The 23,145-nt window shown below is 43.3% G+C and overlaps 1 protein-coding gene across 2 annotated transcripts; it reads left to right on the plus strand.

The window, feature by feature from the left end:
* Window positions 1-1,592: 1,592 nt before the first annotated feature.
* On the plus strand, window positions 1,593-17,089 carry DDX18 (DEAD-box helicase 18). 2 transcript variants are annotated; one of them, XM_081575833.1, is made up of 15 exons: window positions 1,593-1,770; window positions 3,471-3,644; window positions 3,915-4,028; window positions 6,093-6,233; window positions 7,607-7,742; window positions 8,345-8,445; window positions 8,566-8,765; window positions 8,857-8,971; window positions 10,837-10,976; window positions 11,738-11,899; window positions 12,224-12,376; window positions 12,989-13,102; window positions 14,405-14,461; window positions 14,768-14,945; window positions 15,408-17,089. In XM_081575833.1, exons 1-15 carry the CDS (start codon window positions 1,686-1,688, stop codon window positions 15,548-15,550), a joined length of 2,013 nt encoding a protein of 670 aa, XP_081431959.1. In that variant the 5' UTR covers window positions 1,593-1,685; the 3' UTR covers window positions 15,551-17,089. The 2 variants fall into 2 exon arrangements, with proteins under 2 accessions (XP_081431959.1, XP_081431957.1); XM_081575831.1 differs by having other exon boundaries at window positions 3,471-4,028.
* Window positions 17,090-23,145: the final 6,056 nt, after the last annotated feature.

Raw genomic sequence — 23,145 nt, forward strand, 5'->3', positions numbered from 1 at the left:
AGGCAATGCCAAAGAATGCTCAAACTACCGCACAGTTGCACTCATCTCACACGCTAGTAAAGTAATGCTCAAAATTCTCCAAGCCAGGCTTCAGCAATATGTGAACTGTGAACTTCCAGACATTAAGCTGGTTTTAGAAAAGGCAGAGGAACCAGAGATCAGATTGCCAACATCCGCTGGATCATCAAAAAAGCAAGAGAGTTCCAGAAAAACATTTCTGCTTTATTGACTATGCCAAAGCCTTTGACTGTGTGGATCACAATAAACTGTGGAAAATTCTTCAAGAGATGGGAATACTAGACCACCTGACCTGCCTCTTGAGAAACCTGTATGCAGGTCAGGAAGCAACAGTTAGAACTGGATATGGAACAACAGACTGGTTCCAAATAGGAAAAAGAGTATGTCAAGGCTGTATATTGTCACCCTGCTTATTTAACTTATATGCCGAGTACCTCATGAGAAACACTGGGCTGGAGGAAGCACTATCTGGAACCAAGATTTCCAGGAGAAATATCAATAGCCTCAGATATGCAGATGACACCACCTTATGGCAGAAAGTGAAGAACTAAAGAGCCTCTTGATGAAAGTGAAAGAGGAGAGTGAAAAAGTTGGCTTGAAGCTCAACATTCAGAAAACTAAGATCATGGCATCTGGTCCCATCACTTCATGGCAAATAGATGGGAAAACAGTGGAAACAGTGTCAGACTTTATTTTTTTGGGCTCCAAAATCACTGCAGATGGTGATTGCAGCCATGAAATTAAAAGACGCTTACTTCTTGGAAGGAAAGTTATGACCAACCTAGATAGCATATTAAAAAGCAGAGACATTACTTTGTCAACAAAGGTCTGTCTAGTCAAGGCTATGGTTTTTCCAGTGGTCATGTATGGATGTGAGAGTTGGACTATAAAGAAAGCTGAGCGTCAAACAATTGATGCTTTTGAACTGTGGTGTTGGAGAAGACTCTTGAGAGTGCCTTGGACTGCAAGGAGATCCAACCAGTCCATCCTAAAGGAGATCAGTCCTGGGTGTCCATTGGTTGCACTGATGTTGAAGCTGAAACTCCAATACTTTGGCCACCTGATGCAAAGAGCTGACTCATTTGAAAAGACCCTGATGCTGGGAAAGATTGAGGGCAGGAGGAGAAGGGGACGACAGAGGATGAGATGGTTGGATGGCATCACCGACTCAATGGACATGCGTTTGGGTGGACTCCGGGAGTTGGTGATGGACAGGGAGGCCTGGCGTGCTCCGGTTCATGGGGACTTAGGTATTACTTAACTCAAATCGTCCAGAATCTGAAAAGAATAGGAACAGAACGGAGAATGTAGACTCCCTATGGCCTTGATTATTCACTCTTCAGCCCAGGGAATCTCAAACAAAACCAAGTAGCCGGGGTGCGCGCTAATGACTCGGATACAATGGGAGCCCCGTGCCGGTCCGCGCCTCCTTTCCCCGAGAGGGCGCTGCACAGAATCCTTTCTTCAAGGGAAGGACGGCGCGCGCGCCCGGAAGCATTTCCACCCGGGACCCATTTCCTCTACGCACGGGGGGGACGGGGGGGTGCTCCCATGACGCATTTCCGGCTGGCTGCACAGCGCACGTGTGACTCGAGAGGAAATAACGTCACTTGGGAGAGCCGAAAAACTGGGCTGTGGTGCCGTGGTGAACGCACTTCACCGACAACATGTCTCATTTACCGATGAAACTTTTACGCAAGAAGATCGAAAAGCGGAACCTCAAATTGAGACAACGAAACCTAAAGCTCCAGGGTGAGATGCGCTGAACCTCTCGACGGCCCGGGTTGCGGAGGGAGCCGGCACGTGGGCCGTGCCGCGCTACGGAACCGGGCGGCGCTGGTGACTGCGGCCCCGGTGTGGCGCTGGCAGCTTCCCCCAGAGCACGCGTGCTTGGCGAGCGGGGAGAAGCAGCCCGGGGCAGCCTCCATTCGGGCCCAGCGCAGGTGCCGACGCCGCGTTGGCCCAGATCTGCCCCTGACCTTTCAACAGCAGTTGCTCCTTTCAGAACGCGGACAGGACCCCGGTTGATTTCCTTTCCAGCTGTGCTTCCAGCTAAACCAGGCAGCCCCACTTCCAACCTCCCTATTCCGACTCCTTCACGACCTCTAGGGTCCACCTCATCCCCAACCCCCATCTCCCAGCAGACACGTGGGACTTTTCGTCCCCACGCATCTCCCTTTCACATCATCTCTTTCGTGTGTGTATCTTTTCACAACAAGCTGGGTGTCACTCATTTCACGGACATACCTGGTGCCCTTGTTTTCGTCTACGTACCTACACTCTGTCTCTACTCCTGCAGAACTTCATCTGCTAAAGTGTCTCATGCACGGACATACGCGTGATGCGTATGCTCGTGCCTTGTCTTACCGTCATCCCGCACTTTAAGTTATACATTTCTTAGGAGCTTCTGCGTATTTGTGTTCATAAAAAAGACTATTGAAAAGCATTTTACCTGAATGTCACTTTTCTTTATCTACCTCGGTTGCAGTCCTAACTTCCTTACAGTGGAGCAGACATCCTGAAGTTAATTATGTTAGCCTTTTTAGGTCATGTATAACAGCGGTCCTTAACCTTTTAGGCACCAGGGACTGGTTTCATGAAAGACAATTTTTCACCGTGAGGAGTGGAGGGGGAGGGGAAGGGGCGGGTTTCCGGATGATTCAAGCCCGAATTGCATTTATTGTGCACTTTATTTCTGTTATCGTTGTATCAGCTCCCACCTCAGATCATCAGGCATTAGATCTCAGAGGTTGGGGACCTCTGCCCTGTTACACTTAAGACCCCCCTAGGGCAATGTTGGAGGCATACTGCCTTACACTAGTTGGTTTTCTATAGAGATTAGTTGATTGAAAGAAATCCTGGAGGAGGGAACAAGTGTGTGTGAATTTTAGGAATAATGTCTTTGAAGTTCCCTAATGTTTACATTTCCTATGGAATAACAAAGTATTGCTTACTGCTTCTTGGTAGTTTAAGGTAACAAAAGGTGATACTTTGTCACTGTATAAACAGAAACTTGTAAAACATTGTTAGGCATTTATATACAATAAATATCAAGGCAAATAAGTAGTTTCATCAACAGAATTTTCAATTCACTGACGTCTAAGAAAGTAGATTTGTTAAATAGCTAATATGTATGTTTTGTAAGTACCATTGTTTGGCCCCATCTGTTTACATATTTAACCTCATTGAAGTTTTCTTGTTTCAGACTTGTGACACATTATGAACTGAGAGTTGGTTTTTTGAAGTTAAAAAATCAATGCAGCATTCTCTCCCTGTTTTTAATTTACTTGTCCCGCAGTGGAATACTGTAAAATTAGAACTCATTTTAGTGTTCATAACAGGGAAGTAAAAGCTAAATCATTTCAGCACTGGAAGCCATGGCATTTCATTAGGAATTCCAGGGTTTCTAAGCAAGCCTCTCCTTTGTCACAATGTTTTCCGTTTTTAAACAGGTGCCTCAGCTGTGAGACTGTCAGAAACTCAAAATGGAGATGTGTCTGAAGAAACCGTGGGAGATGGAAAAGTTAAAAAGTCCCTAAAGCAGTCTGTGAATGTGGGCTTGACAGAAGCCCAAAATGGAGATATAGCTAAAGAAACAGTAGGAAGCAGAAAAGTTAAAAAATCCCTAAAACAACCTATGAGTGCTGGGTTGTCAGAAGCCCAAAATGGAGACATATCTGAAGAAGCAGGTGTAGTTGGAAAAGTGAAAAAGTCTCGAAAACAATCTGTGAATGCAAACTTGTCAGAAGCCAACAGTGGAGACCTACCTAAGGAAGCCATGGAAAATGTCAAAGTTAAAAAATCCTTGAAAGAATCTGTAAATACAGGCATGTCAGAAGCCCAAAATGGAGATGTATCTAAAGAAACGGGGGAAAATGTCAAAGTTAAAAATGCCTCCAAGAAATCTACCACATTGACCAGTGGAGAAGCAGCAATGCAGTCTCCCAATTCAGAATCAAAAAAGAAGAAGAAGAAGAAAAAGAGAAAAATTGTGGATGATGCTGGGCCTGGTATGTACTTTTTTTTTTTTTAACTGAAGCCATTAAGTTTTTCAAGTTATCATTCTGCCTTTCCTCTCTGAATAAATGGAACATTAATTCCCTAGTAAGTAGAATGGCCAGGATGGGGGAAGAGGGGTACTTTCATTTAGAAGATTATTGGACTGAATAAGTTTAGCTGAAAGAACAGGCATTTTAATTGAACTGTGAGCAGGCAGAGGTTTCAAGGGAGGGTCAAACAGGTATCGACAAACTGTTCAGCCTTCTGCCTATTTTAGCAGACAAGCTTAGCTGGAATGCTGTGATGCCCATTTGTTTACTTGACCTTTGTGATGACAGAGACCATACAGCCTGCAAAATCTGAAGTGTTTACAAATCTGGTTCTTTATAGATAACATTTGCCAACATCTGCGTTAGCATGTCCTATTCACCTTATGTCTGAAATAAAGTTTTCATCTAGAAAGATGCTTTGGATTTTTCAAACGTGCAAGGCTCTCTTTACTGCCTACAGACTATGCATTTGTAAATTATGGGAAACTGCTTAAACAAAAAGTGAAACAAGACAGAGACTAAAGCATGAGGATTAGACATTACAATTTTGATTTAAAGCGATTGTAATTCTGTTCTAAAATTGTTACTGCCTTTAGGATTCTTGTTCTGAGTATGCTGGAAGAAGTGATAGTTCTACTCTCAAGCACTGATTCACAGGGCTGGAAATTTAAATCCTATTGATAACCTTTAAGAACTGTTTTAACCAAAAGAGAAGTCATAAGCCTTGAAGTCCAGCTGATAGTATTCATGGCCTTTGAACGTGTGGGTCCTACAGAGTTGAGCATTTCCCAGAAAGGTGGTCACAAGGTCCAAGGAAGAGGCCAGTCCTGGGTTACAGAGTCCTCAGTTCTGGTTTAGGTCAATTCTGTTCTAAGTAGCATCATTAACTGCCATTTAAAAATCATGAATTTTTAAAAGCCCAGCATGGATTTAACCTATTTGGCCCAAAGTAGAACATTTAAGAGCACGATGGGAGGTAGGATTGGGAAGGTAGTTTAGGGGACTGTGTTTTGATAGTTGTGAATGTATGATAAGAATGAAGAGCTAGGAAACCTTCCCTCTCCTCTTACCGCTTACATCCAAGGAACCGGCCAGTCAGTTTCAGTCACCCAGCTAAGTAGGTTGTTGCTCTTGCTTTGTAATCTATCTCAAGTAGTGTAAAGAGCCTTTTGTGTTTCTGTTCCCCTTTAAGACAAAATTAGCTTTTATAGAAAATTTGTGTTATAGGAGGAAAAGGTGCTTGTTATGGGTTTTTGTTTTTTTAATTAATCACTTTCCCTTGTTTCCTTAATGAATTTGATAGAGTTGGGAGTGATTGGTCTACTTAAGTTGTTTAGTTCAGCTTATAAGAAATTTCTTACTTAAGGCGGTATAATAAGTAAGTCAGAAAAAGAAGTATTATATCACTTATATGTGAAATCTGAAAAAATAGTACAAATGAACTTACGAAACAGAAACAGACTCAGAAACATAGAAAACACAACTGTGTAGTTACGAAAGTGGAAGGGGGGATGAATAAGTTGGGAGTATGGGATTAACAGGTGTTACTACCATCTACAAAATGGATGACAAGGATTTACTGTATAGCACAAGGAACCATTCAATATAATGAAGAAGGATTTTTTTTAATATCAATAATACGTATACCTATATATGTATGCATAACTGAATCAGTTTGCTGTTTACCTGAAACCAACACAATATTGTAAATCAACTGTACTTTAATAAATACATATTACTATATATAGTGTGTGTGTGTGTATATATATACACACACATACACACACACACACAACAAAGCCTAAAAAATAAAGCTTTGTTAGCAGATCTGCATATCCTGTTGAGTTTTTTAATACAGCCAGATTTTTTTAATCAGGAAAAAGAGGTTCTTAGCAAATTAAAACTGAAAATGTGTTAAGCTTTTGAAAATATGTTTGTTTGTTTTTTGCATCACACATCTTTTATGATCTCATTTGGTATTCTTGTTTTAAAAAAATTGGGGGGTATTTGTCCTTTAAACCAAAGATTCCAAAAAAGCAAAAGCTGCGGACATAGGAGACGCTGAAGATGGTGTCCAGGCTCCTGAAGAAACAGAAAACAGTGTGGAGAAGCCAGATGACGAGCATGAGGACAGCGAAGTGCCCAGCCTGCCCCTGGGACTGACAGGTAATTATCAAAGTGTTTTTCCAGGTAGATTTCTAAAATGTCACACTTCCCTGGGTTATAGGATTTAAAGGTTCAGTTGTAGCATTTAATTTAGCTGGAAAAAAGTATTAATAAGTATTGATAAGAAATGGTTTTATATCTAATTGCTGCTTTTTATCTTCCACATTGTGTGCTTTAGTTCTTATTTCTTTCTCTATTTTTCTTTTTTCTTTATTCCTAACATTAAATATTTTGATATGCACACAAATAGCTCTTAGGGTCCTCTCTTCCTTTGGTTTGTCACTTTCCGTGTTACAGTAGGAAAATCATTGGCATGGAAGTTTGGAGCCCAGAGGTTTAATGCTGGCTCTGTTACTAACAGAGGAGGATGAAATTAACATTATTGAAGGGCTTGTGCCAGGGTCACCTCCTCTGACCTCCATTTCTTTATCTGTAAAGTAAAGAGTTTAGAATCAATTGCTCCTAACTAGAAATGTCTAGCAGTTACTTCAGTTGTTTGGTTTGGGGTTTTTGTTTATTAGAATAGTAAGGCCCACAACCCAACCTGTATAATCAGAATTGCAAAGGTTATGGCAGCGGGTCTCAAGCAGGGTAATTTTACCTCCTAGGTAGGGGGACCCATCCCAGTTTTCCCAGTCAAAGTCCTGCACCCCTTAAACCTCCTGTGTCCCGGGTAAACCATGAGAGCAGGTGACAAGTGTCCAGTGGGTAGAGGTCAGCAATGCTGCAGGACCTCTTACAATGCATAGGACAGCCTCTTACAGCAAAGAATTATCCATCCCAAGATGTCAGTGGTGCCAAAGTTGCCAACACCTGGGTTATAGCTGGAGTGTGTGTTGAGCAGGGAGCTCCCAGGTGGTCTGATGCCGTTCCCTGCTGGAGAACCACCGCACACCTGATATATAGGTACAGTCTCACCATCTGGGGCCATAGCTGACTCTTCTCAGTTGTCTTTTTGGAGTGAGAGTTGCTATTTTGATTGACTTCACTCAGTTTTTACACTGAGTGTTTTCTCTCTGAATTTTCCCCTGCAAACCTCACACCACCACCTCTCCCCCAGTGTGCTCCTACCTTGGCATTTTTATTTTATGTTAAAGTGATTTACAAAAATCAAGTCCCTTGATTGTTATTTCGTTACAGTATAGGCTTTAGATTACACAGCCATTAGCAGTGGAGAAATCTGCAACAAGTATAAGGCCTTTTTCTTGTTATATAGTAATGGTTGGGGTTTAGTCTTTCTTATTGGAAGAAGCTCTTGTAAGCTTCGCACCAACCCAGTAATGTTTTCAATCAGCAAAACTAATTTGGGAAACTAGCAATATTAACTATTCAGAAAAGGTAAATTTTCTAATGATAAACTGTCTTCTGTTTAGGAGCTTTTGAGGATACTTCATTTGATTCTCTGACTGATCTTGTCAATGAGAACACTCTGAAGGCAATAAAAGAAATGGGCTTTACAAACATGACTGAAATTCAACATAAAAGTATCAGACCACTTCTGGAAGGCAGGTATGGTTAACATTGAGGTTTGGGCATTAGTACTGGCCTTCCCAAGTGGCGCTAGTGGTAAAGAATTCACCTGCCAATGCAGGAGATGAAAGAGATGTGGGTTTGATCCCTGAGTTGGGAAGATCCCCTGGAGAGGGAAATGGCAAGCCAACTAGTATTCTTGCCTGGGAAATCCCATGGATAGAGGAGCCTGGTGGGCTACAGTCCATGGGGTCGCAAAGAGTTGGACACGACTGAGCACGCACATATACACACACTCAATATCTCTGTTTTTAGTGCTAGTAGTTTGGAAAAAAAATAGCAGTATGTTCTGTTGATCTTATAGTGTGTTGGATAATATGTCTAACCTTCGTTAAAGGCTTTAGGTTATTTATTGATGTTTGGAGAAAATTGTTCACTTCTGCTTTTAGCACAATTGTTATTTCTGAGTTAAGTTTTTAACCCACATGATTGATTTCAGTGATAGAGAAGGTGGGGACTATTTTCTTGTTATGATCTAGCCTCAGTGCCTAAAACGTGTGATAGTCCATGGTAGGTATCCAGTGAATACTTGTTGAATGAGTGGAGCAAATATGTTTCTCCTTTTCCTTTTTATTCTTTAGGGATCTTCTAGCAGCTGCAAAAACAGGCAGTGGCAAAACTCTGGCGTTTCTCATCCCTGCAGTTGAACTCATTGTTAAGTTAAAGTTCATGCCCAGGAATGGTAAGCCTGTGAGCCCACTGTCTCTGTCAGAATCTCACTAGAAGTCTGTCATGACTGTGGATGGACTCCTGGTGGTAACTACAGTTTGACTTTCACCATATATCCTGTTTTGCTTTTTAGGAACAGGAGTCCTTATTCTCTCACCTACTAGGGAACTGGCCATGCAGACTTTTGGTGTCCTTAAGGAGCTGATGACACACCATGTTCACACGTATGGGTTAATAATGGGTGGCAGTAACAGGTCTGCTGAAGCTCAGAAGCTTGCCAATGGGATCAACATCATCGTGGCCACACCAGGCCGTCTCCTGGACCACATGCAGGTAAGAGGACACTATTGTGACGCCCCATCTTCTGTCTGTGTGAAACATAAACTTGGCAGCTAACAGTTTTTCTGTCCTTTGTCTTTATCAGAATACCCCAGGGTTTATGTATAAAAACCTACAGTGTCTGGTTATTGATGAGGCTGATCGTATCTTGGATGTTGGGTTTGAAGAGGAATTAAAGCAAATCATTAAACTTCTGCCAAGTAAGTGGGCTGCATCTTCATGTGGTTTGCAGAGCAGCTGTTGGAAGTAGCTGAGAATTTTTCCTGTATGAAAACTATTAATGTCAGCATTTTAATTTAACCAAGTGAAGTAGTTGTGCTGATCAGCCTTAGAGGTCGTTTGCAATATGTACATCGATCTTACTGGTAACTTAATACAGTGGTTTTGCCATTTGAGAGCTTACAGTGCAAGTTAAACAGTTTTAATGTATGTCTCATTCCTGTCCATCCCTGCCACACCATCTCTCATCTTCCAGTATTCATTGACTTGTCGCCTTCTGTGTTAGGTTTAAGTTGTATGTATCTTGGTTATAGTACTTGAAACATTTATAAACTGCTTGTATCTATAATAACACTAGGGTTCAATGCCTTATACGATTTGTTTCTTACTGCTTCATCGAGGTATAATTAACAATAATCTTTACATGTTTTTACATTATATGATTTGATACATTTTGTCCTGTTCACAGGATTTGATACATTTTGTCCTGTTCACAGCTTGAAGCTATCACCACAGTCAATACAGTGAATATTCTCATAACTCTCAAAGCTTCCTTTATGCACCTTTGTGATCCCTCCCTCTCTCCCTCAGTAGCAACAACCCTCCCCTACTTAAAACTGCTCACAGGTCCCCTCTCTCACAGGTGGCTGTTGGTCTGCTTTCTGTCAGTGTAGATCAGTTTGTATTTTTCAGGGATTTGTGTGAATAGAATCATATGGTATTACTGTCTTTTTGTCTGGTTTCTTGTGCTCAGCAAATTCTGTGATTTGTCTGTGCCATTACATTTTCAATAGTTCTTTGCTTTGTTCCTCCCTGGCATTCTGTTGTATAAATATGCCACAACTTGTATATCCATTTAACTGTTGATGGACGACTGTGTTGTTAACAGTTTTGGTCTGTTACATATAAGGTTGCTATGAACATCCACCTACAACTCTTTATGGGCGTATATTGCCTTTTCTGTCATGTGATTATCTAGGAATGGAGTGACTGTTGTATGTTTAATTTGTATCATTTTACATCCCCATCAGCAGAGCATGGAAGTTCCAGTTCCTCCTATTAAGTCTTGAAATTAGGGAGTGTTAATCTTCCAACTTTGTTAATTTGTTTTGTCTGTTCTCATCGTTGGCATTTCTGTATGAATGTTAGAATATTTGTCAGTCTCTGGGATCTTGGGATTGTACTGAATATCGATTATTGGTGGAAGATAAAGTTGGGTCCTTCAGCACATGAATGAGATACATCTCCATTTATCAGCTTCTAATTTCTCTCAGAAGTGTTAAAGAGTTTTCACTGTACAGGTTTTTTCATACCTTATGTGAGGTAAAATTTTTCACTTTATTGTTTTCATGTCAGATTGCACTGGCCAGACCCTCCAGTGTACTCCTGAGTAGAACTGGCGAAAGAACACATCTTTATCTCACTCCTGGTCTTAGACAGGAAGCATTCAGTCTCTCAGCACTAAGTGTGATGTAGATGCTGCACATCTAGATGCCCTTTGTGGTACTGAGGATGATCTCTTTCGTTCCTAGTCTGCTGTTTGTTAAATCAGAAATAAATGTTAAATTCTGATAGATGCTTATATTTCTGAATTCACTTTGCTAAAATTTTGTTAAAGATGAGTTGGAAAGTAAACTATCTTAAGTGAGCTTTAGCGGAAATTGTCCATTTCAACCTAGTTGTCAAATCTATAGACATAAAGTTGTCCTTGCTGTTCCTTTCTTACTGTCTGTAGTGATACCATGGTTCTCATTTCTGAAAGTTCTACTTGGAGCATTTTTAGTTGTGAAGCAGTTCTAAAAATTCCCTGAAAGATTTGGGTTATTTTTATATGGATGTATTTCAGCACGCAGACAGACCATGCTCTTTTCTGCCACACAAACTCGAAAAGTTGAAGACCTGGCGAGGATTTCTCTGAAAAAGGAGCCTTTGTATGTTGGTGTTGATGATGATAAAGCTAATGCAACTGTAGACGGTCTTGAGCAGGTACTTTTTTTCAATACCTTCCATTTTAAGGATCTCCTTTGGTGTTTCCTTGCAAGTGTTTGGAGGATCCTCTAAAAAGCAAATGGGTTAATGAACTTAACAATAGTCCCACCAATTTTATATGAGTAAAATGCCTTTTGTTGTTCAGTAATACCTTGCAGTAAGGTGTGAGGTGAGTTAGAAGGTGCAGAGGCTGGTTTCAAGCATGTAACTGTGGAAATGAGGTGACAAAGATCCAAAACAGGTTGATTAAAAATAGAACTTTAAGACTGAGTCTTTTAATGAGTTAAATATTTCTTTCCTATAACAATTTCACTTAAAAACCTTTCATTGATTGTTTAGTTTTAAAAATAGATTCACCCAGCTTTGTGATGTTGTTTAGGATAGTGCACTTCAGCTGTGGTTATTTGGGATCTTGCTGTTAAGGACCTTCTAAATATGAATCATTGATACATTTTGAAGGTTCCAATTAATAGAAGTATTGTTACACTGTGATTACAAGAACTTGATAACCAATAGTCTCAGAAGTATGGAAAATATTTAGTATCCAGTGATTGTAGCCAATAAAAGGAATCAAAAGATTTAAAATCGGTCTTATTTCAGGACTGCATTATTATAATGAAGGTAGTAATTTTGCTATAGGTGAGGCTTAACAGTGTATATGCCATGTTAATCTGTTCTCTCCATCAAATTGTATTGGTTCATGAAGTTGAAAGTGTCCATTCGATTATTTTCTGTCTGTTCTCTTGAACCTCTTCTAGGGATATGTTGTCTGTCCTTCTGAAAAGAGATTCCTCCTGCTCTTTACATTCCTTAAGAAGAACCGAAAGAAGAAACTAATGGTGTTCTTTTCATCCTGTAAGTCCGTGAAATACCACTATGAGTTACTGAACTACATCGATTTGCCTGTCCTGGCCATTCATGTAAGTGGTTATGATAAGTTTATTAAAAACAGCTTACACTTACCAAGTTATGTAGGTTGTGGGGATTAAGGTATCGTTCTTGCCTCTGAACATAGTTCTGAGTAGTTTGGACAATAACAGGTCCTGTGTGGAGGGAATTTTGCTGGGGGGGCGGGGAGTGGGAACCTGAAAGGAGGAACAGATGCCATCGCTTGGGGAAATAGGCCAGGTAGTGAACTTGAAATAAAGCCGGTAACAGTTCCACAGTTTAGGGGTTCTACATCAAGACCTCCCACAAATGGTCTCAAATTTCCTCTTCTAATGGATGTTTTGTTTTGGTTCTAGGGAAGGCAGAAACAAAACAAGCGTACGACCACGTTCTTCCAGTTCTGCAATGCAGATTCAGGGATCTTGTTGTGTACAGATGTGGCAGCTAGAGGGCTGGATATTCCTGAAGTGGACTGGATTGTTCAGTATGACCCTCCAGATGACCCCAAGGTAACTGGCATCCTCTAGTTATCTGCTCAGGTTCCCTGAGAAGTACCCCATCCCACAGATTATTCTGCATGTTGTTCCAGTCACGCTTCAGCGTGCAGCCATACAGCGACTCTGCAGTATCTCACTGATGCTCACACTGTTTGGGGCTTTCACAGGACCCAGAAAGGGTGTGTGCAAGGAAATTTGAGAGGCATCAGTGGGACTTAACTTAGGAACGTTGCCTGCTTGGGGCAGTCTATTAAGAGCAATAGATGTCAGAAGAATAAAATGTGCTTATGGAGATAGATGCCATTCTTTAGTATATGTAGTAAAATAAGTTTTTTTAGGTATTTTCAACAAAAGGTAGATTATATAAGTTGTCATCCATTTGAATGTTTCCAAAAGCCCTTATGAAGTTGAAGCACACTTATTAGTCATTTGATTGGATAATAGAACTAATGTGAATGTCCTGTCCAGCTCTCCTTGGCCTCAGTACTATCTTTGTGGGGATGGTGCCTGCAGAAGGGATGGGGGATCACTAGTTTTGGGGAGCATGGTGATAGGATGTGTGGCAACCACCAAGGGTGCCGTGCAAACCAGTGTGTTACCTCAGGTTTTCTCTCTCCACCAAAGGAGTACATTCACCGTGTGGGCAGAACAGCCAGAGGCCTGAATGGAAGAGGGCACGCCTTGCTCATTTTGCGCCCTGAAGAATTGGGTTTCCTTCGTTACCTGAAGCAATCCAAGGTAAAGACCTTCACTTGGAAAACCTTACACTGGGGACAGATTCCTCTCTAGAGGAATTGTTTGCCAGTGCACATGGCCTCAAGCACCATTTCTAGATGTGTCCAAGGGGTTCCAAGTTGTCGCCATTCTGTTAGGACGGTTGGTGCGCAGTTTAGCAAATGAGGTTTCTGTGGGTCTCATCCAGGAAATATGAGCCAAAAACTACCCACAAAGCACTGTGCTTGAGCCTGTGTCACTCAAGGGGCGTCCCTGTCTTCATCTGGTGTCTTCACCTCACCCACAGCTGCAGGGAGCCCATCCCCTTCTACCCCTTCCTCTTCCGGGCCCCAGTCCTTGCCTGGCAGTTAGCTCTTTCTTGTCTGTAATCTCTGACTAAAAAGATAACTTCAGCCCTAAATCCCCTCTTTTGTCACGAGCTCCAGCATGGCTACTTTATATTACCTTTCCTCAGTCTGCTGTTTTGAAAAGTGGGTTCGGTTTTAACTCCTCTGATTCTGGTTTCAGTCCACCCTCATCTGACTTTGGCCTGTCTGTTGCCAAGTCTTGTGAATACTTGTCCAGCCTTGTCTTTCCCGACGTTTGCCTTCTCATTGGCACGTGTTTCCTGGTGGAATTTCCCCCACCCCCCAACTAGAAGCAGTTCCTAGAAATTGCCATCCGGCCTTTGCAGTTTTTCTCTAGCTACCTGGTTCCTGGTTCCTCTTGGGGGGTCATCGCTGATCTCATCCCTCCTTCATATGTCCCCAGTACAGGTGCTCATCAGATTGCCTGCCCACTCACCTGTCTCCCTCCAGGGCTGCAGGGCCCGGGACTCGGGCACCTGTTCTTTTCCCCCAGCACCTGCACGGGCACTTTTCCAGTTGTCTCATAAGAGATGACTGGTAAGAAATCCCTTCTGTAGGAGTTGGTGGTCAAGGTGACCTGGTGTCACAAACCCCAGTCCCAGGGCAGTGTGGTGTCGGAACAGCTTTCCCAACACTGAGAGAAGAGCTAGTGGTTCTGTAAACTAGAAGCTAAAAGCTGTTTCATCACGTTGCATCTACAGATTGATTGTTTAGAGAAGAGGGCTTCAGTGCATCATTGTCCCATTCAGTTTCATACCTTTTCTTTGAGGAGGGTTCCATTCAGTATGCATTAGGAGAGGGAAGGTGCACCTCTCCCACTGGCATTGGGAGACAGGGAAACAGGTGTCTGGCCCGTGAAATTGAAATTCCACAAGTCTTTTCCCTTCCGTCTCATCAGTGACTGATGAGCTGCATCAGACCAACCCGGTTTACTAACCTGCATGCTTTTGTTTTCTAGGTTCCATTAAGTGAATTTGAGTTTTCCTGGTCCAAAATTTCTGACATTCAGTCTCAGGTATGTGGGAGGGCATCCCAGCCCTGCCTCTGTAGTGTCTCATTGACAGTCACTCTCCTCCAAGTCTCCCTGTCCATAAAGGGGGAAATCTGGACTTAAGTGACCACTGCTGTGTCTGTGGTGCTGGTGAGCACATTCCTATACCACCTACCTGGTTTCAGTCTGCACCTTACATGAATTTTGTCATTATTCTTACTGCACCCTGATTTTGCAGTTATTACAAAGCTTGGAGCAAGTGTTTTGGAACAAATGTTATAGATGAATTGTGCATTCTTGTATTAAAGCCAATATTTCTTTCTGTTTCAGCTTGAAAAACTGATTGAAAAGAACTACTTCCTTCATAAGTCAGCCCAGGAAGCATATAAGTCATACATTCGAGCCTATGATTCCCATTCCCTGAAACAGATCTTCAATGTTAATAACTTAAATTTGCCTCAGGTTGCTCTGTCATTTGGCTTCAAGGTGCCTCCTTTTGTTGATTTGAGTATCCTTTTCTCTGTGGTTATGAATTTGTCCAGGAACTATGGGCCGGAAGCTTGACCAGGGGCCTTGGGGCTTAGCACTCAGGTTGACTTATGTGCTCTGGCTGAGGCCTGGGGCCCAGGTGGTCATCTCCGTCACTGACCTCATGTCAGTGCTCGCATGGGGTAGTCAGGGTGGAGACGACAGAGACGAGGCAGTTTATGGCTTTAAAAAAGGAAAATGGAATTTGAGTGGCAGACAGAGCCAGGGAAGTTGTAATATGTAAGTATTAACTGGGTTTAAAAATCCTACCTGCTAGTGTTAGCCCCCCGTTGTGTGGCCACTCCTGATAAAAGTGTTCACGTTGTGGTGGCTCAGGGAGGGGTGGTGGGGCCCCTGGTATACAGCTGGCTGGTTCTCCCCTAGGTGGTGGTTTGGAGTTGGCTGTCTTTGTGTTGCTGGATTTCCTTAATGCCCCCTTTAGATGTGAACAGCAATGACGGCAAAGTTAGAAAGCGAGGCGGTGGCGGTGGATTTGGCTACCAGAAAGCCAAGAAAGTCGAGAAGTCCAAGATCTTCAAACACATAAGCAAGAAGCCATCTGATGGCAGGCAGTTCTCTCACTGAAGAAATACCTTTGTCCCGAAATGGATTTTCTTTTTCTTGCTGTAAGAAAGGAAATTTGTGTTACTTTAGGATTTGGACTCATCTAATGAGTATGAATTGACTTGGGTCGCCAGCACTGAGATTTCCAGTGAGTCTCCTTTTTAGGGATATAAAACAGGTCACGATGTCTTGATTGCCCAAGAGCAAAGCAAGGCATCTTTTTAGTCTTTGTGATGATAGGATGTTTCTAAGTGTGAATCTTTTTTTTTTCCCCAAACTTGTTACTGTTTTAATGTAATTCTTTTGATACCTTGCCTTCCTAGTGTCTGAAGCCTTTTGTGACTTGGATTGCTGTGTCAGCCTGCCAGAAGGGGCAGGTGACCGGACATTGGACAGGTGGTGGTGGTGCAGAAAATTGTCTCAATTTTTTTTTGGTTTCAGTTTTTTCTTGGACCTTAATAGTAGTTTTTTGATCTCTCCTGAAAATGTTGCTGTGTGAAAGGGCAGAGAGCTTTGGGAAATCCCTAAGAAGCACCTTCAGTTACAGGAGCACTGGGCTTTTATATGCCAGGCTTCAAAACAGTGAGTCTTTCTCCATTTTACTTTTTCAGGAGTAAGAAATATGGGTTGTCATTGTTATTTGAATAAAGCGCCCCTAGCGGTCCTGACTTTGAGAGTAGGTTGGGGGAAATCCCAGATTTTTGAGTGTCATTTACAAATGTAGTCTCTGCTGTTCTCCGTTTGGTAACTTAGCAGACTAAGGCACAAAGAACGGTGCCACTCCAGTCAAATTTGTTTCTTTGAAGTGGTTTCAATTTTGGTGAGTCCTTCCAACTCGAAATACGTCCAACAATATTTAGAAGGCAAAAGCATCTTTTTGAGAAAAGCTGCCTCTTCCAGATCCATGAAACTAAAATAGATTTATGGTGAAAACTGAAAATGAGCACACAACAGAATGAACAGCAGAGTCAGTGGTTTGATCAGATGGGGGTTTTTGTTGTAGTAATTTTTGATTTCTGGTGTGTTTGATGTTTTATTTCTAGTGTGTTTTATAACGGCAAAATGGTTATTACATTTTGTAGTAATTTAAAACCAAAGTTGCTAGCATCATTTTGCTGTTGTACCAGTTAATATTCATAGATTCCAATTAAATGTGCTAAGAATATTAAATGCTGAAGAAACAATCTGGTAAACAGCATTCCAGTAGGAAAAGAATGACACTGTCCCACATCTGGGCTTGACCACTGTTCCCCTGCTGGATGTGCTGGGCTTCAGACCTTGATTGCTGGACTTCTGGCATTTAATAACTTTTTCTTTACAGTGACTTTTCTTTGTTTCAGAATAATCATGTTTCAAAAAGTACACAAAAGCAGAGAAGAATATTTAATCACTGGAACAGAAGTAAATACTGTTGATATTTTGATACTTAATCTTCCAGTGTTTTGTATACATACTTTTTAATTTTTTTTATCAAAAGTGAAGTAAGTGATCCTCTACCCAGTATTTGTAACCATCTTGTTTCATAAGTTATTTTCCTGTGTCATTAAACAATTACATCAACTTTGTATCATTTATTACTGCTTTCACCTTGCTTGGTCCGCCTGGACTTGAGTCCTGGATGCAGGCCTACCTCACCCAGACTGGCTCTTCTTGTTACATTGTGTCTGGTATCCACTGGTCTTGCCATTTGTGAGAAAAGCATATAAACAGAAGTGGAAAGATTATTCTTATTCCTATAATGGCTAACCTCAGGACTTGCTGGGAGTCCTGTATGAGATTATGCTCTCAAGGCCAGTCCAGCCTAGGGACATCCAGACAACCAGACCTCACCTGCCTGGCCAGGATTCACATGGGAGGGAGCTGGTCACCAGAATCTGCAAGGCCCATTTACACACAGAGAAGACCCCTTAAGTCCCTGTGCCAAGAGCACAGCTGCAGGTGGCATGCGTGGGGCCATTTGACCAAGAGGATTGAGTGGCCTCTTCAGCCAGCGAAGCCAGGCAGCACAGGCCGGAGCCAAGCAGATCACTATATCCAAGTAGGAACTTTTGGGTCCCCCGGGGCAGGTGTTGTTATTGCAATTTCTAGATTTCTTTTGGTCTTAACTGCCCAGGTGCAAGCTGAATTCAAATAAAAAAGGATCTTGTTTATGCAAAAATGCATAGTGGTTAAAAACAAGTGCTCTGGAACCAGAATGCCTGGATTCCGATTCCAGTTCTGTTTCTTTCCTGGGCCTATTGAATGAGTAGAACAAAGTTCCAAACCCTATTTTGTAACGTGGTACAAACTGAATGCAGGAACATGTAAGATACTAGGATGGTGTCCCGTATGAAGCACTCAGTTCCTGTTGGCTGTCTTTATCTGTACAGAAATCCTATATGAAAGGCCTGCTGCCCAATAGCAGTAGGAACAAGGACTCTGAAAAGCCTGAACCAGCTTGGGCTTTTTGGAGAATAGACCAAGGATTTTTGACAGTCCAGATCCCCTGGAATTCTGATCAGACCTAGGTTTTAGGAAGTGCTCCAATCTTGTCATACCTTCTTAAGACAACCATCAGGTAGATTAATGCAGTTTTCAAGGCTACTTGTCAGACTGGGTGTTCTGGTAGAATAGTGACTTCATAAACCGTAAATCTTTATGAATTAAGATCCTGCTATGTGCCAGAAACCGTGGAGGACGCACATGCATGTGGCTGAGCTCTTAGGAGCCTTGGAGGTCTAGAGAAGTTGTCATATAACATTGTTTTCCAAGTCATGTGACAGATGCAGATACATAGAGATACCCCAGCTATTTCTAAGCCTGGAAATTCTGCATCCTTGGATTCTGGTGGACTTAGGCTGAAAAAGAGGTGTTGGAACCTTCTCTACCTGTGGACAACAGACTTCTGTTCTGGGACATGAGTTCCCAAATGCCACATAAGAAATGTACCACACAAGAAACCCTGAGAATTTTCAGATATTTCTTGCCCCATGCCCAGGAGATTTAGCAGAGCAAAGGAATCTGATTCTCAGCACTCTAGGTGTGGGAACATCCAGTCTAGAATACAAACACATACATGATCTTGCTATCATCTTGCAAAATTAAAATGCCCAAGACAGGAAATGATGTTCGTGTATTTAGTCATCCACAAAGCAGGGTGGCCAGAGGAGACACCTAAGACTTCCCAGTAAGAAACAGCTGTGCCTTTGTTTGAATGCCTCATGCGGGAAAGCACAGCGTAGGGCAGCATAACAGCCTTGGCCCCCATGCCTCCCCCAGCCAGGCAGTCTCAAGATCCCGCGACAGTGTTCCATTCAGTTGGGATCCAGCTGGTTGGTATTAACACAGAAGATGTCACATAGAGACAGCCATTCTTCCCTCTAGGACCCAGCATCTTCATTTGTTTGAGGGGCCGACCATAATCTGATCTCCTGCCTGTGTTCAGAGAGCATGCCATGAAAGCCCTGGTGGGTTGTCAGGATCACTTCCCATTGGAAAGCAGGAAAGCCTCTCCTGTAGTCAGAAGGGCTATGACTTATGTATAAACGGGAAGGCTTCCCAGGTGCCGCTAGTGGTCAAGAATCCATCTGCCAGTGCAGGAAACAGAGCGTAGGTTCAATCCCTGAACTGAGAACAACAGAAAAGGGATCTGATGGGTCAGAAGCAAAGCAAACAATGTCTTCTCGGACTTTCCTGCTTTCGTACACCCTCCCCACGATGAAAACGTCATGGTTTCGGATGCTTTAGGCCAATAAAGCTAGAGAGGTGTCATACAATTCCTGCGAGTCCGCATCTCGCCAACAGGGGGCGCCTTCAGCCGACCGACCTCTCTGCGCCGGATCCCGGGATTGATCGTCCTCAATTTGTCGGCAGAGGAGGGCGATAGGGAGGTCCCTACCGCTACCCAGGGGGAGAGTGGGGGCGGTCACTCGCCAGGTTCCATCTTGCTCAGGTTAGGCACTAGTGTCCCTAGATGCAGATGGGACACAGCAGCGAGCCTGCGCCCTTGATCCCCGACAGAGCGGGCGGTGCTGGCCGACGGCACAGGAGGCGTGGCTTGCAGCCCTGATGTTAACCAGGGCCGTCTTGCCTGGAAAATCCCCGTGGACGGAGGAACCTGGCTGCCCGCAGTCCATGGAATTGGAGTCAAACGCGACTTTATAGCGATTGAGCACGCAGGGTGATAGAGGAAAAATTTTAAAGATCAGAAACCACACGAGCAGTGGTCTCAACTTTGTTCAGATAAAGTGTATTTGAGCATCTAATAAGGGTAAACCAGGTAATAACTAGATCAGGTCGCTCAGCTGGTAAAGAATCGGCCTGCAATGCAGGAGACACTGGTTCCATTCCTGGATTGGGAAGATCCTCTGGAAAAGGGAAAGGCTACCCACTCCAGGATTCTGGCCTGGAGAATTCCATAGACTACAAGTCCATGGGGTTGCAAAGAATCAGACACCACTGAGTGACTTTCACTTTATGACTTGCCTGGTGGCTCAGACTGTAAAGAGTCTGCATGAAGACTATGGTCCGTGGGGACACAAAGAGTCAGACACAACTGAGCAACTTCACTTTCACTTCACTTTTTTAAGGGTAGAACTCCAGCAGTATAGGGGTGATGCTGATGTCCTTCTAGAAGCTTACTGTGAGAAGGATATGAGATAAATACCAGGACAATGTACTATACACAGAAAATAACCATCTCCAAGGGTTAAGCGATCCAGAGCAGCTTTGGGAAGGTGTGACGTCCGAGTTGAGTCTTGAATGAGGATTTACCTAGAGCAAAAGGGATGAAGGAAGGGGGAATCCAGGTGTCCAGGTAACATGAACGCATAAGCAAAGGCAAAGAGGAAGCAGCTTAGGGTATTTATAAAACAAGAAGAGCACCATACACTTTATTGGGTATCTGTAAGGATTCTAGGATGAACTTCCCAGGTGGTGATAGTGGTAAAGAACCTGGCTGCCAATGCAGGAGACAGAAGACAGGAGGGTTAGATCCTTGGGTCGGGAAGATCCCCTGAGGAGGGCATGGCAGGCCACTCCAGTATTCTTGCCTGGAGAATTCCATGGACAGAGGAGCCTGGTGGGCTGGGATCCATAGGGTCACAAAGAGTCAGATACTAAAGCAACTTAGCATGCACACACACAAGGATTTCTATGAACCAGTATGATAAGCCTTTCAGAAATGTTCACTGCTATTAGCAGAACAGGACATGTATTTTAGGAGGCAGTGAGAATCCAGGCAGCGAACCTGGGCAGAAGTTAGAGAAAGGAGGCTGGAAAGCCAAGCCATGAAGTTTGGATTTGGATTTGGTTTGCCATGGAGAGAAAGCAGGTGCTATATCAAATTGTGTATTAAGATTCATGCTGGGTAATGGGTGTTTATGGTGGAGATATTGTTGCCTTGTGGCTTAGTCGCTCAGTCGTGTCAGACCCCCTGGTCTGTAGCCCACCAGGCTCCTCTGTCCATGGGATTCTCCAGGCAAGAATACTGGAGTGGGTTGCCATTTCCTCCTGCAGGGGATCGTCCTGACCCAGGGATCACATCTCCTGCACTACAGATGAATTCATTACCATGGAGCCACCAGGGTAGCTTAGGATGGAGAGGACCAGGGTGAAACTGGAGATGGGGAAAGGCAGGAATTAGGAAAAGAAGCACAGATATGAGACATTGTCATGCTGTAGTCCTCCAGACACACACCAATGGAGGCGGGGGTGAAACCAGAGTGGCTCGAAAAAGACCGTGTGCTGACTCCAAAGACAGGGTAGCAGAGAGAAAGGTGGTGCCTTTATCAAATACAGAGACACCGACGTGTCACCTTGTGCCTGGAACCTAACTCATCAGCTCACTCTCCTCCTCTGACTAGTGAAAAGCAATCCCTGCCTTGTAGGATTGTTGTAAGAATGAAATAAATCAACAAATGCAAAGCAGCTTCTGACACAGCAAGGACTGAATGTTTTAACCCTCTCGTCTCCCATTATGAAAATGCTGTCTTGTGTTGCCTTGCAATTATTTCATGTGGCAACGTTTTAGTTTCTGGGCCAGTTCATCAGCATACATACAAATATTTTCCATGTCTCCAATTTTCTTACTGATCATTTTTTACTTTGTGCTTACACCTACCTCATATGGAAATTTTCTTCTTTTGTTTCTTGATGTCTCTGCGTCTAGACCAGTGGTTCTCAACGAAGGTAAGTTTGTCTCACAGGGGACTTTTGACAATGTCTGCGGACATTTTTGGTCATCACAGTTGGGAGGAAAATGCAGCCAGCACTTGGTGGGCAGGAGCCAGAGATGGTGCTAAACATCCAAGAGTGCACAGGACAAGCCCCCATAACAGAGAATTATCCAGCCCAAAATGTCAGCAGCATCAAGAATGGGAAGCCCTGATCTAGACCCACCTTGAGGGCATGGCTGGATCTTATTTATCTTTGTACCCCTTGGTTCTAGCACAGAATGTGGGCTTAATAAATAGGGATCAAATAGAAAAGAAATCAGGAAATTTATCATTTACGGGCAGGAAAAGGGACTTCATTTGGAGCAAGTCAATGTTGAGAATTCAGCAGGATCCCAGGGGAAGATGCATGGAGGACCAGAAGTCAAAAGAGAATTTGGAGCAGGAATGGAGCCATTCCACCACCCATGAGAATGGTGTCGAGTAACTGCTTTGTATGAGGCGCTGTGCTAGATGCTGTGGCATCAGAGGTGAGCAATTGCATCCTTACTTGTAAAGAATTCGTGGTCCACGGGAGGTAGAGACACAGAGAAGTAAATCCAGTAGGAGCAGAGCTTGTGGGGGCCCCGAGGATGGGCCACTAATACTGCCTGGGAATTCATGGATAACGTGAACATTGACCAGAGGCCAGGAGAGAGCTCCTGGGTGAAGAAGAGAGAGACTGGAGGATATTCCAGACAATGGGAATTGCTCTTGCCAAGAGAGAATGGTGGGAACGCTGACTGAGCTGCATGAAAAGATGGTAAGGAGTGAGGTGTGTGGTGGGGAATAGCAGATATTTGGAAAAGGGTGAAGCATTTGTGGGTGGACAGAAAGAGGGTGGTGAAGAGTTTTGAACAGTAGCCACTTGGTATCCTGGGTAATGAGCCCCAATTTCCTGTTAAGTAAAAGGATTCTTGAACCGCCACCTTGTCTAAGTCAAGAGCTGTTGTAGTGTCCTGGGAAGGTACTGCTGCTTACTTTTTTAGGATAGACAAGGCTTAACCATATCCTTGGGCAAAGGAGAGAGAGATTGAAGATAGAAAAGAGAAAGTAAGGGTAGTTGACAAAGAAGCTTGGCAGAGAAGGCTGGCAGGTGAGTAATTGATTTAAGTAGGACACTTGGCTGTTGGGTGTCTTCCTCATTCTCAGTAAAGTTAAGAAGTATTTGTTTCCTAAGAGCGTCCCAGAGCATACTTGGCTTTGAGGTGTACGGTAGCATTCTAGGTCCCCTGGCACCAGGGCCTGGGGGGTTTTCCGCTCCATAGGAATCCAGGTGAAAAGACCAGATTCTGGGTAGGACAGGAGTACCTAAGATATGTTGGGATCTGTGGCAGCCAAAATAATGCCCCCCTTCAATAATGCCCACATCCTAATCCCCAGAAACCATGACTACATTACCTTATGTGAGGAAAGAAGTTTTGT

The sequence above is a fragment of the Giraffa tippelskirchi genome, chromosome 3 (assembly GCF_054371585.1).
Source record: "Giraffa tippelskirchi isolate mGirTip1 chromosome 3, T2T-mGirTip1v1.2.pri, whole genome shotgun sequence".
NCBI lineage: Eukaryota > Metazoa > Chordata > Mammalia > Artiodactyla > Giraffidae > Giraffa > Giraffa tippelskirchi.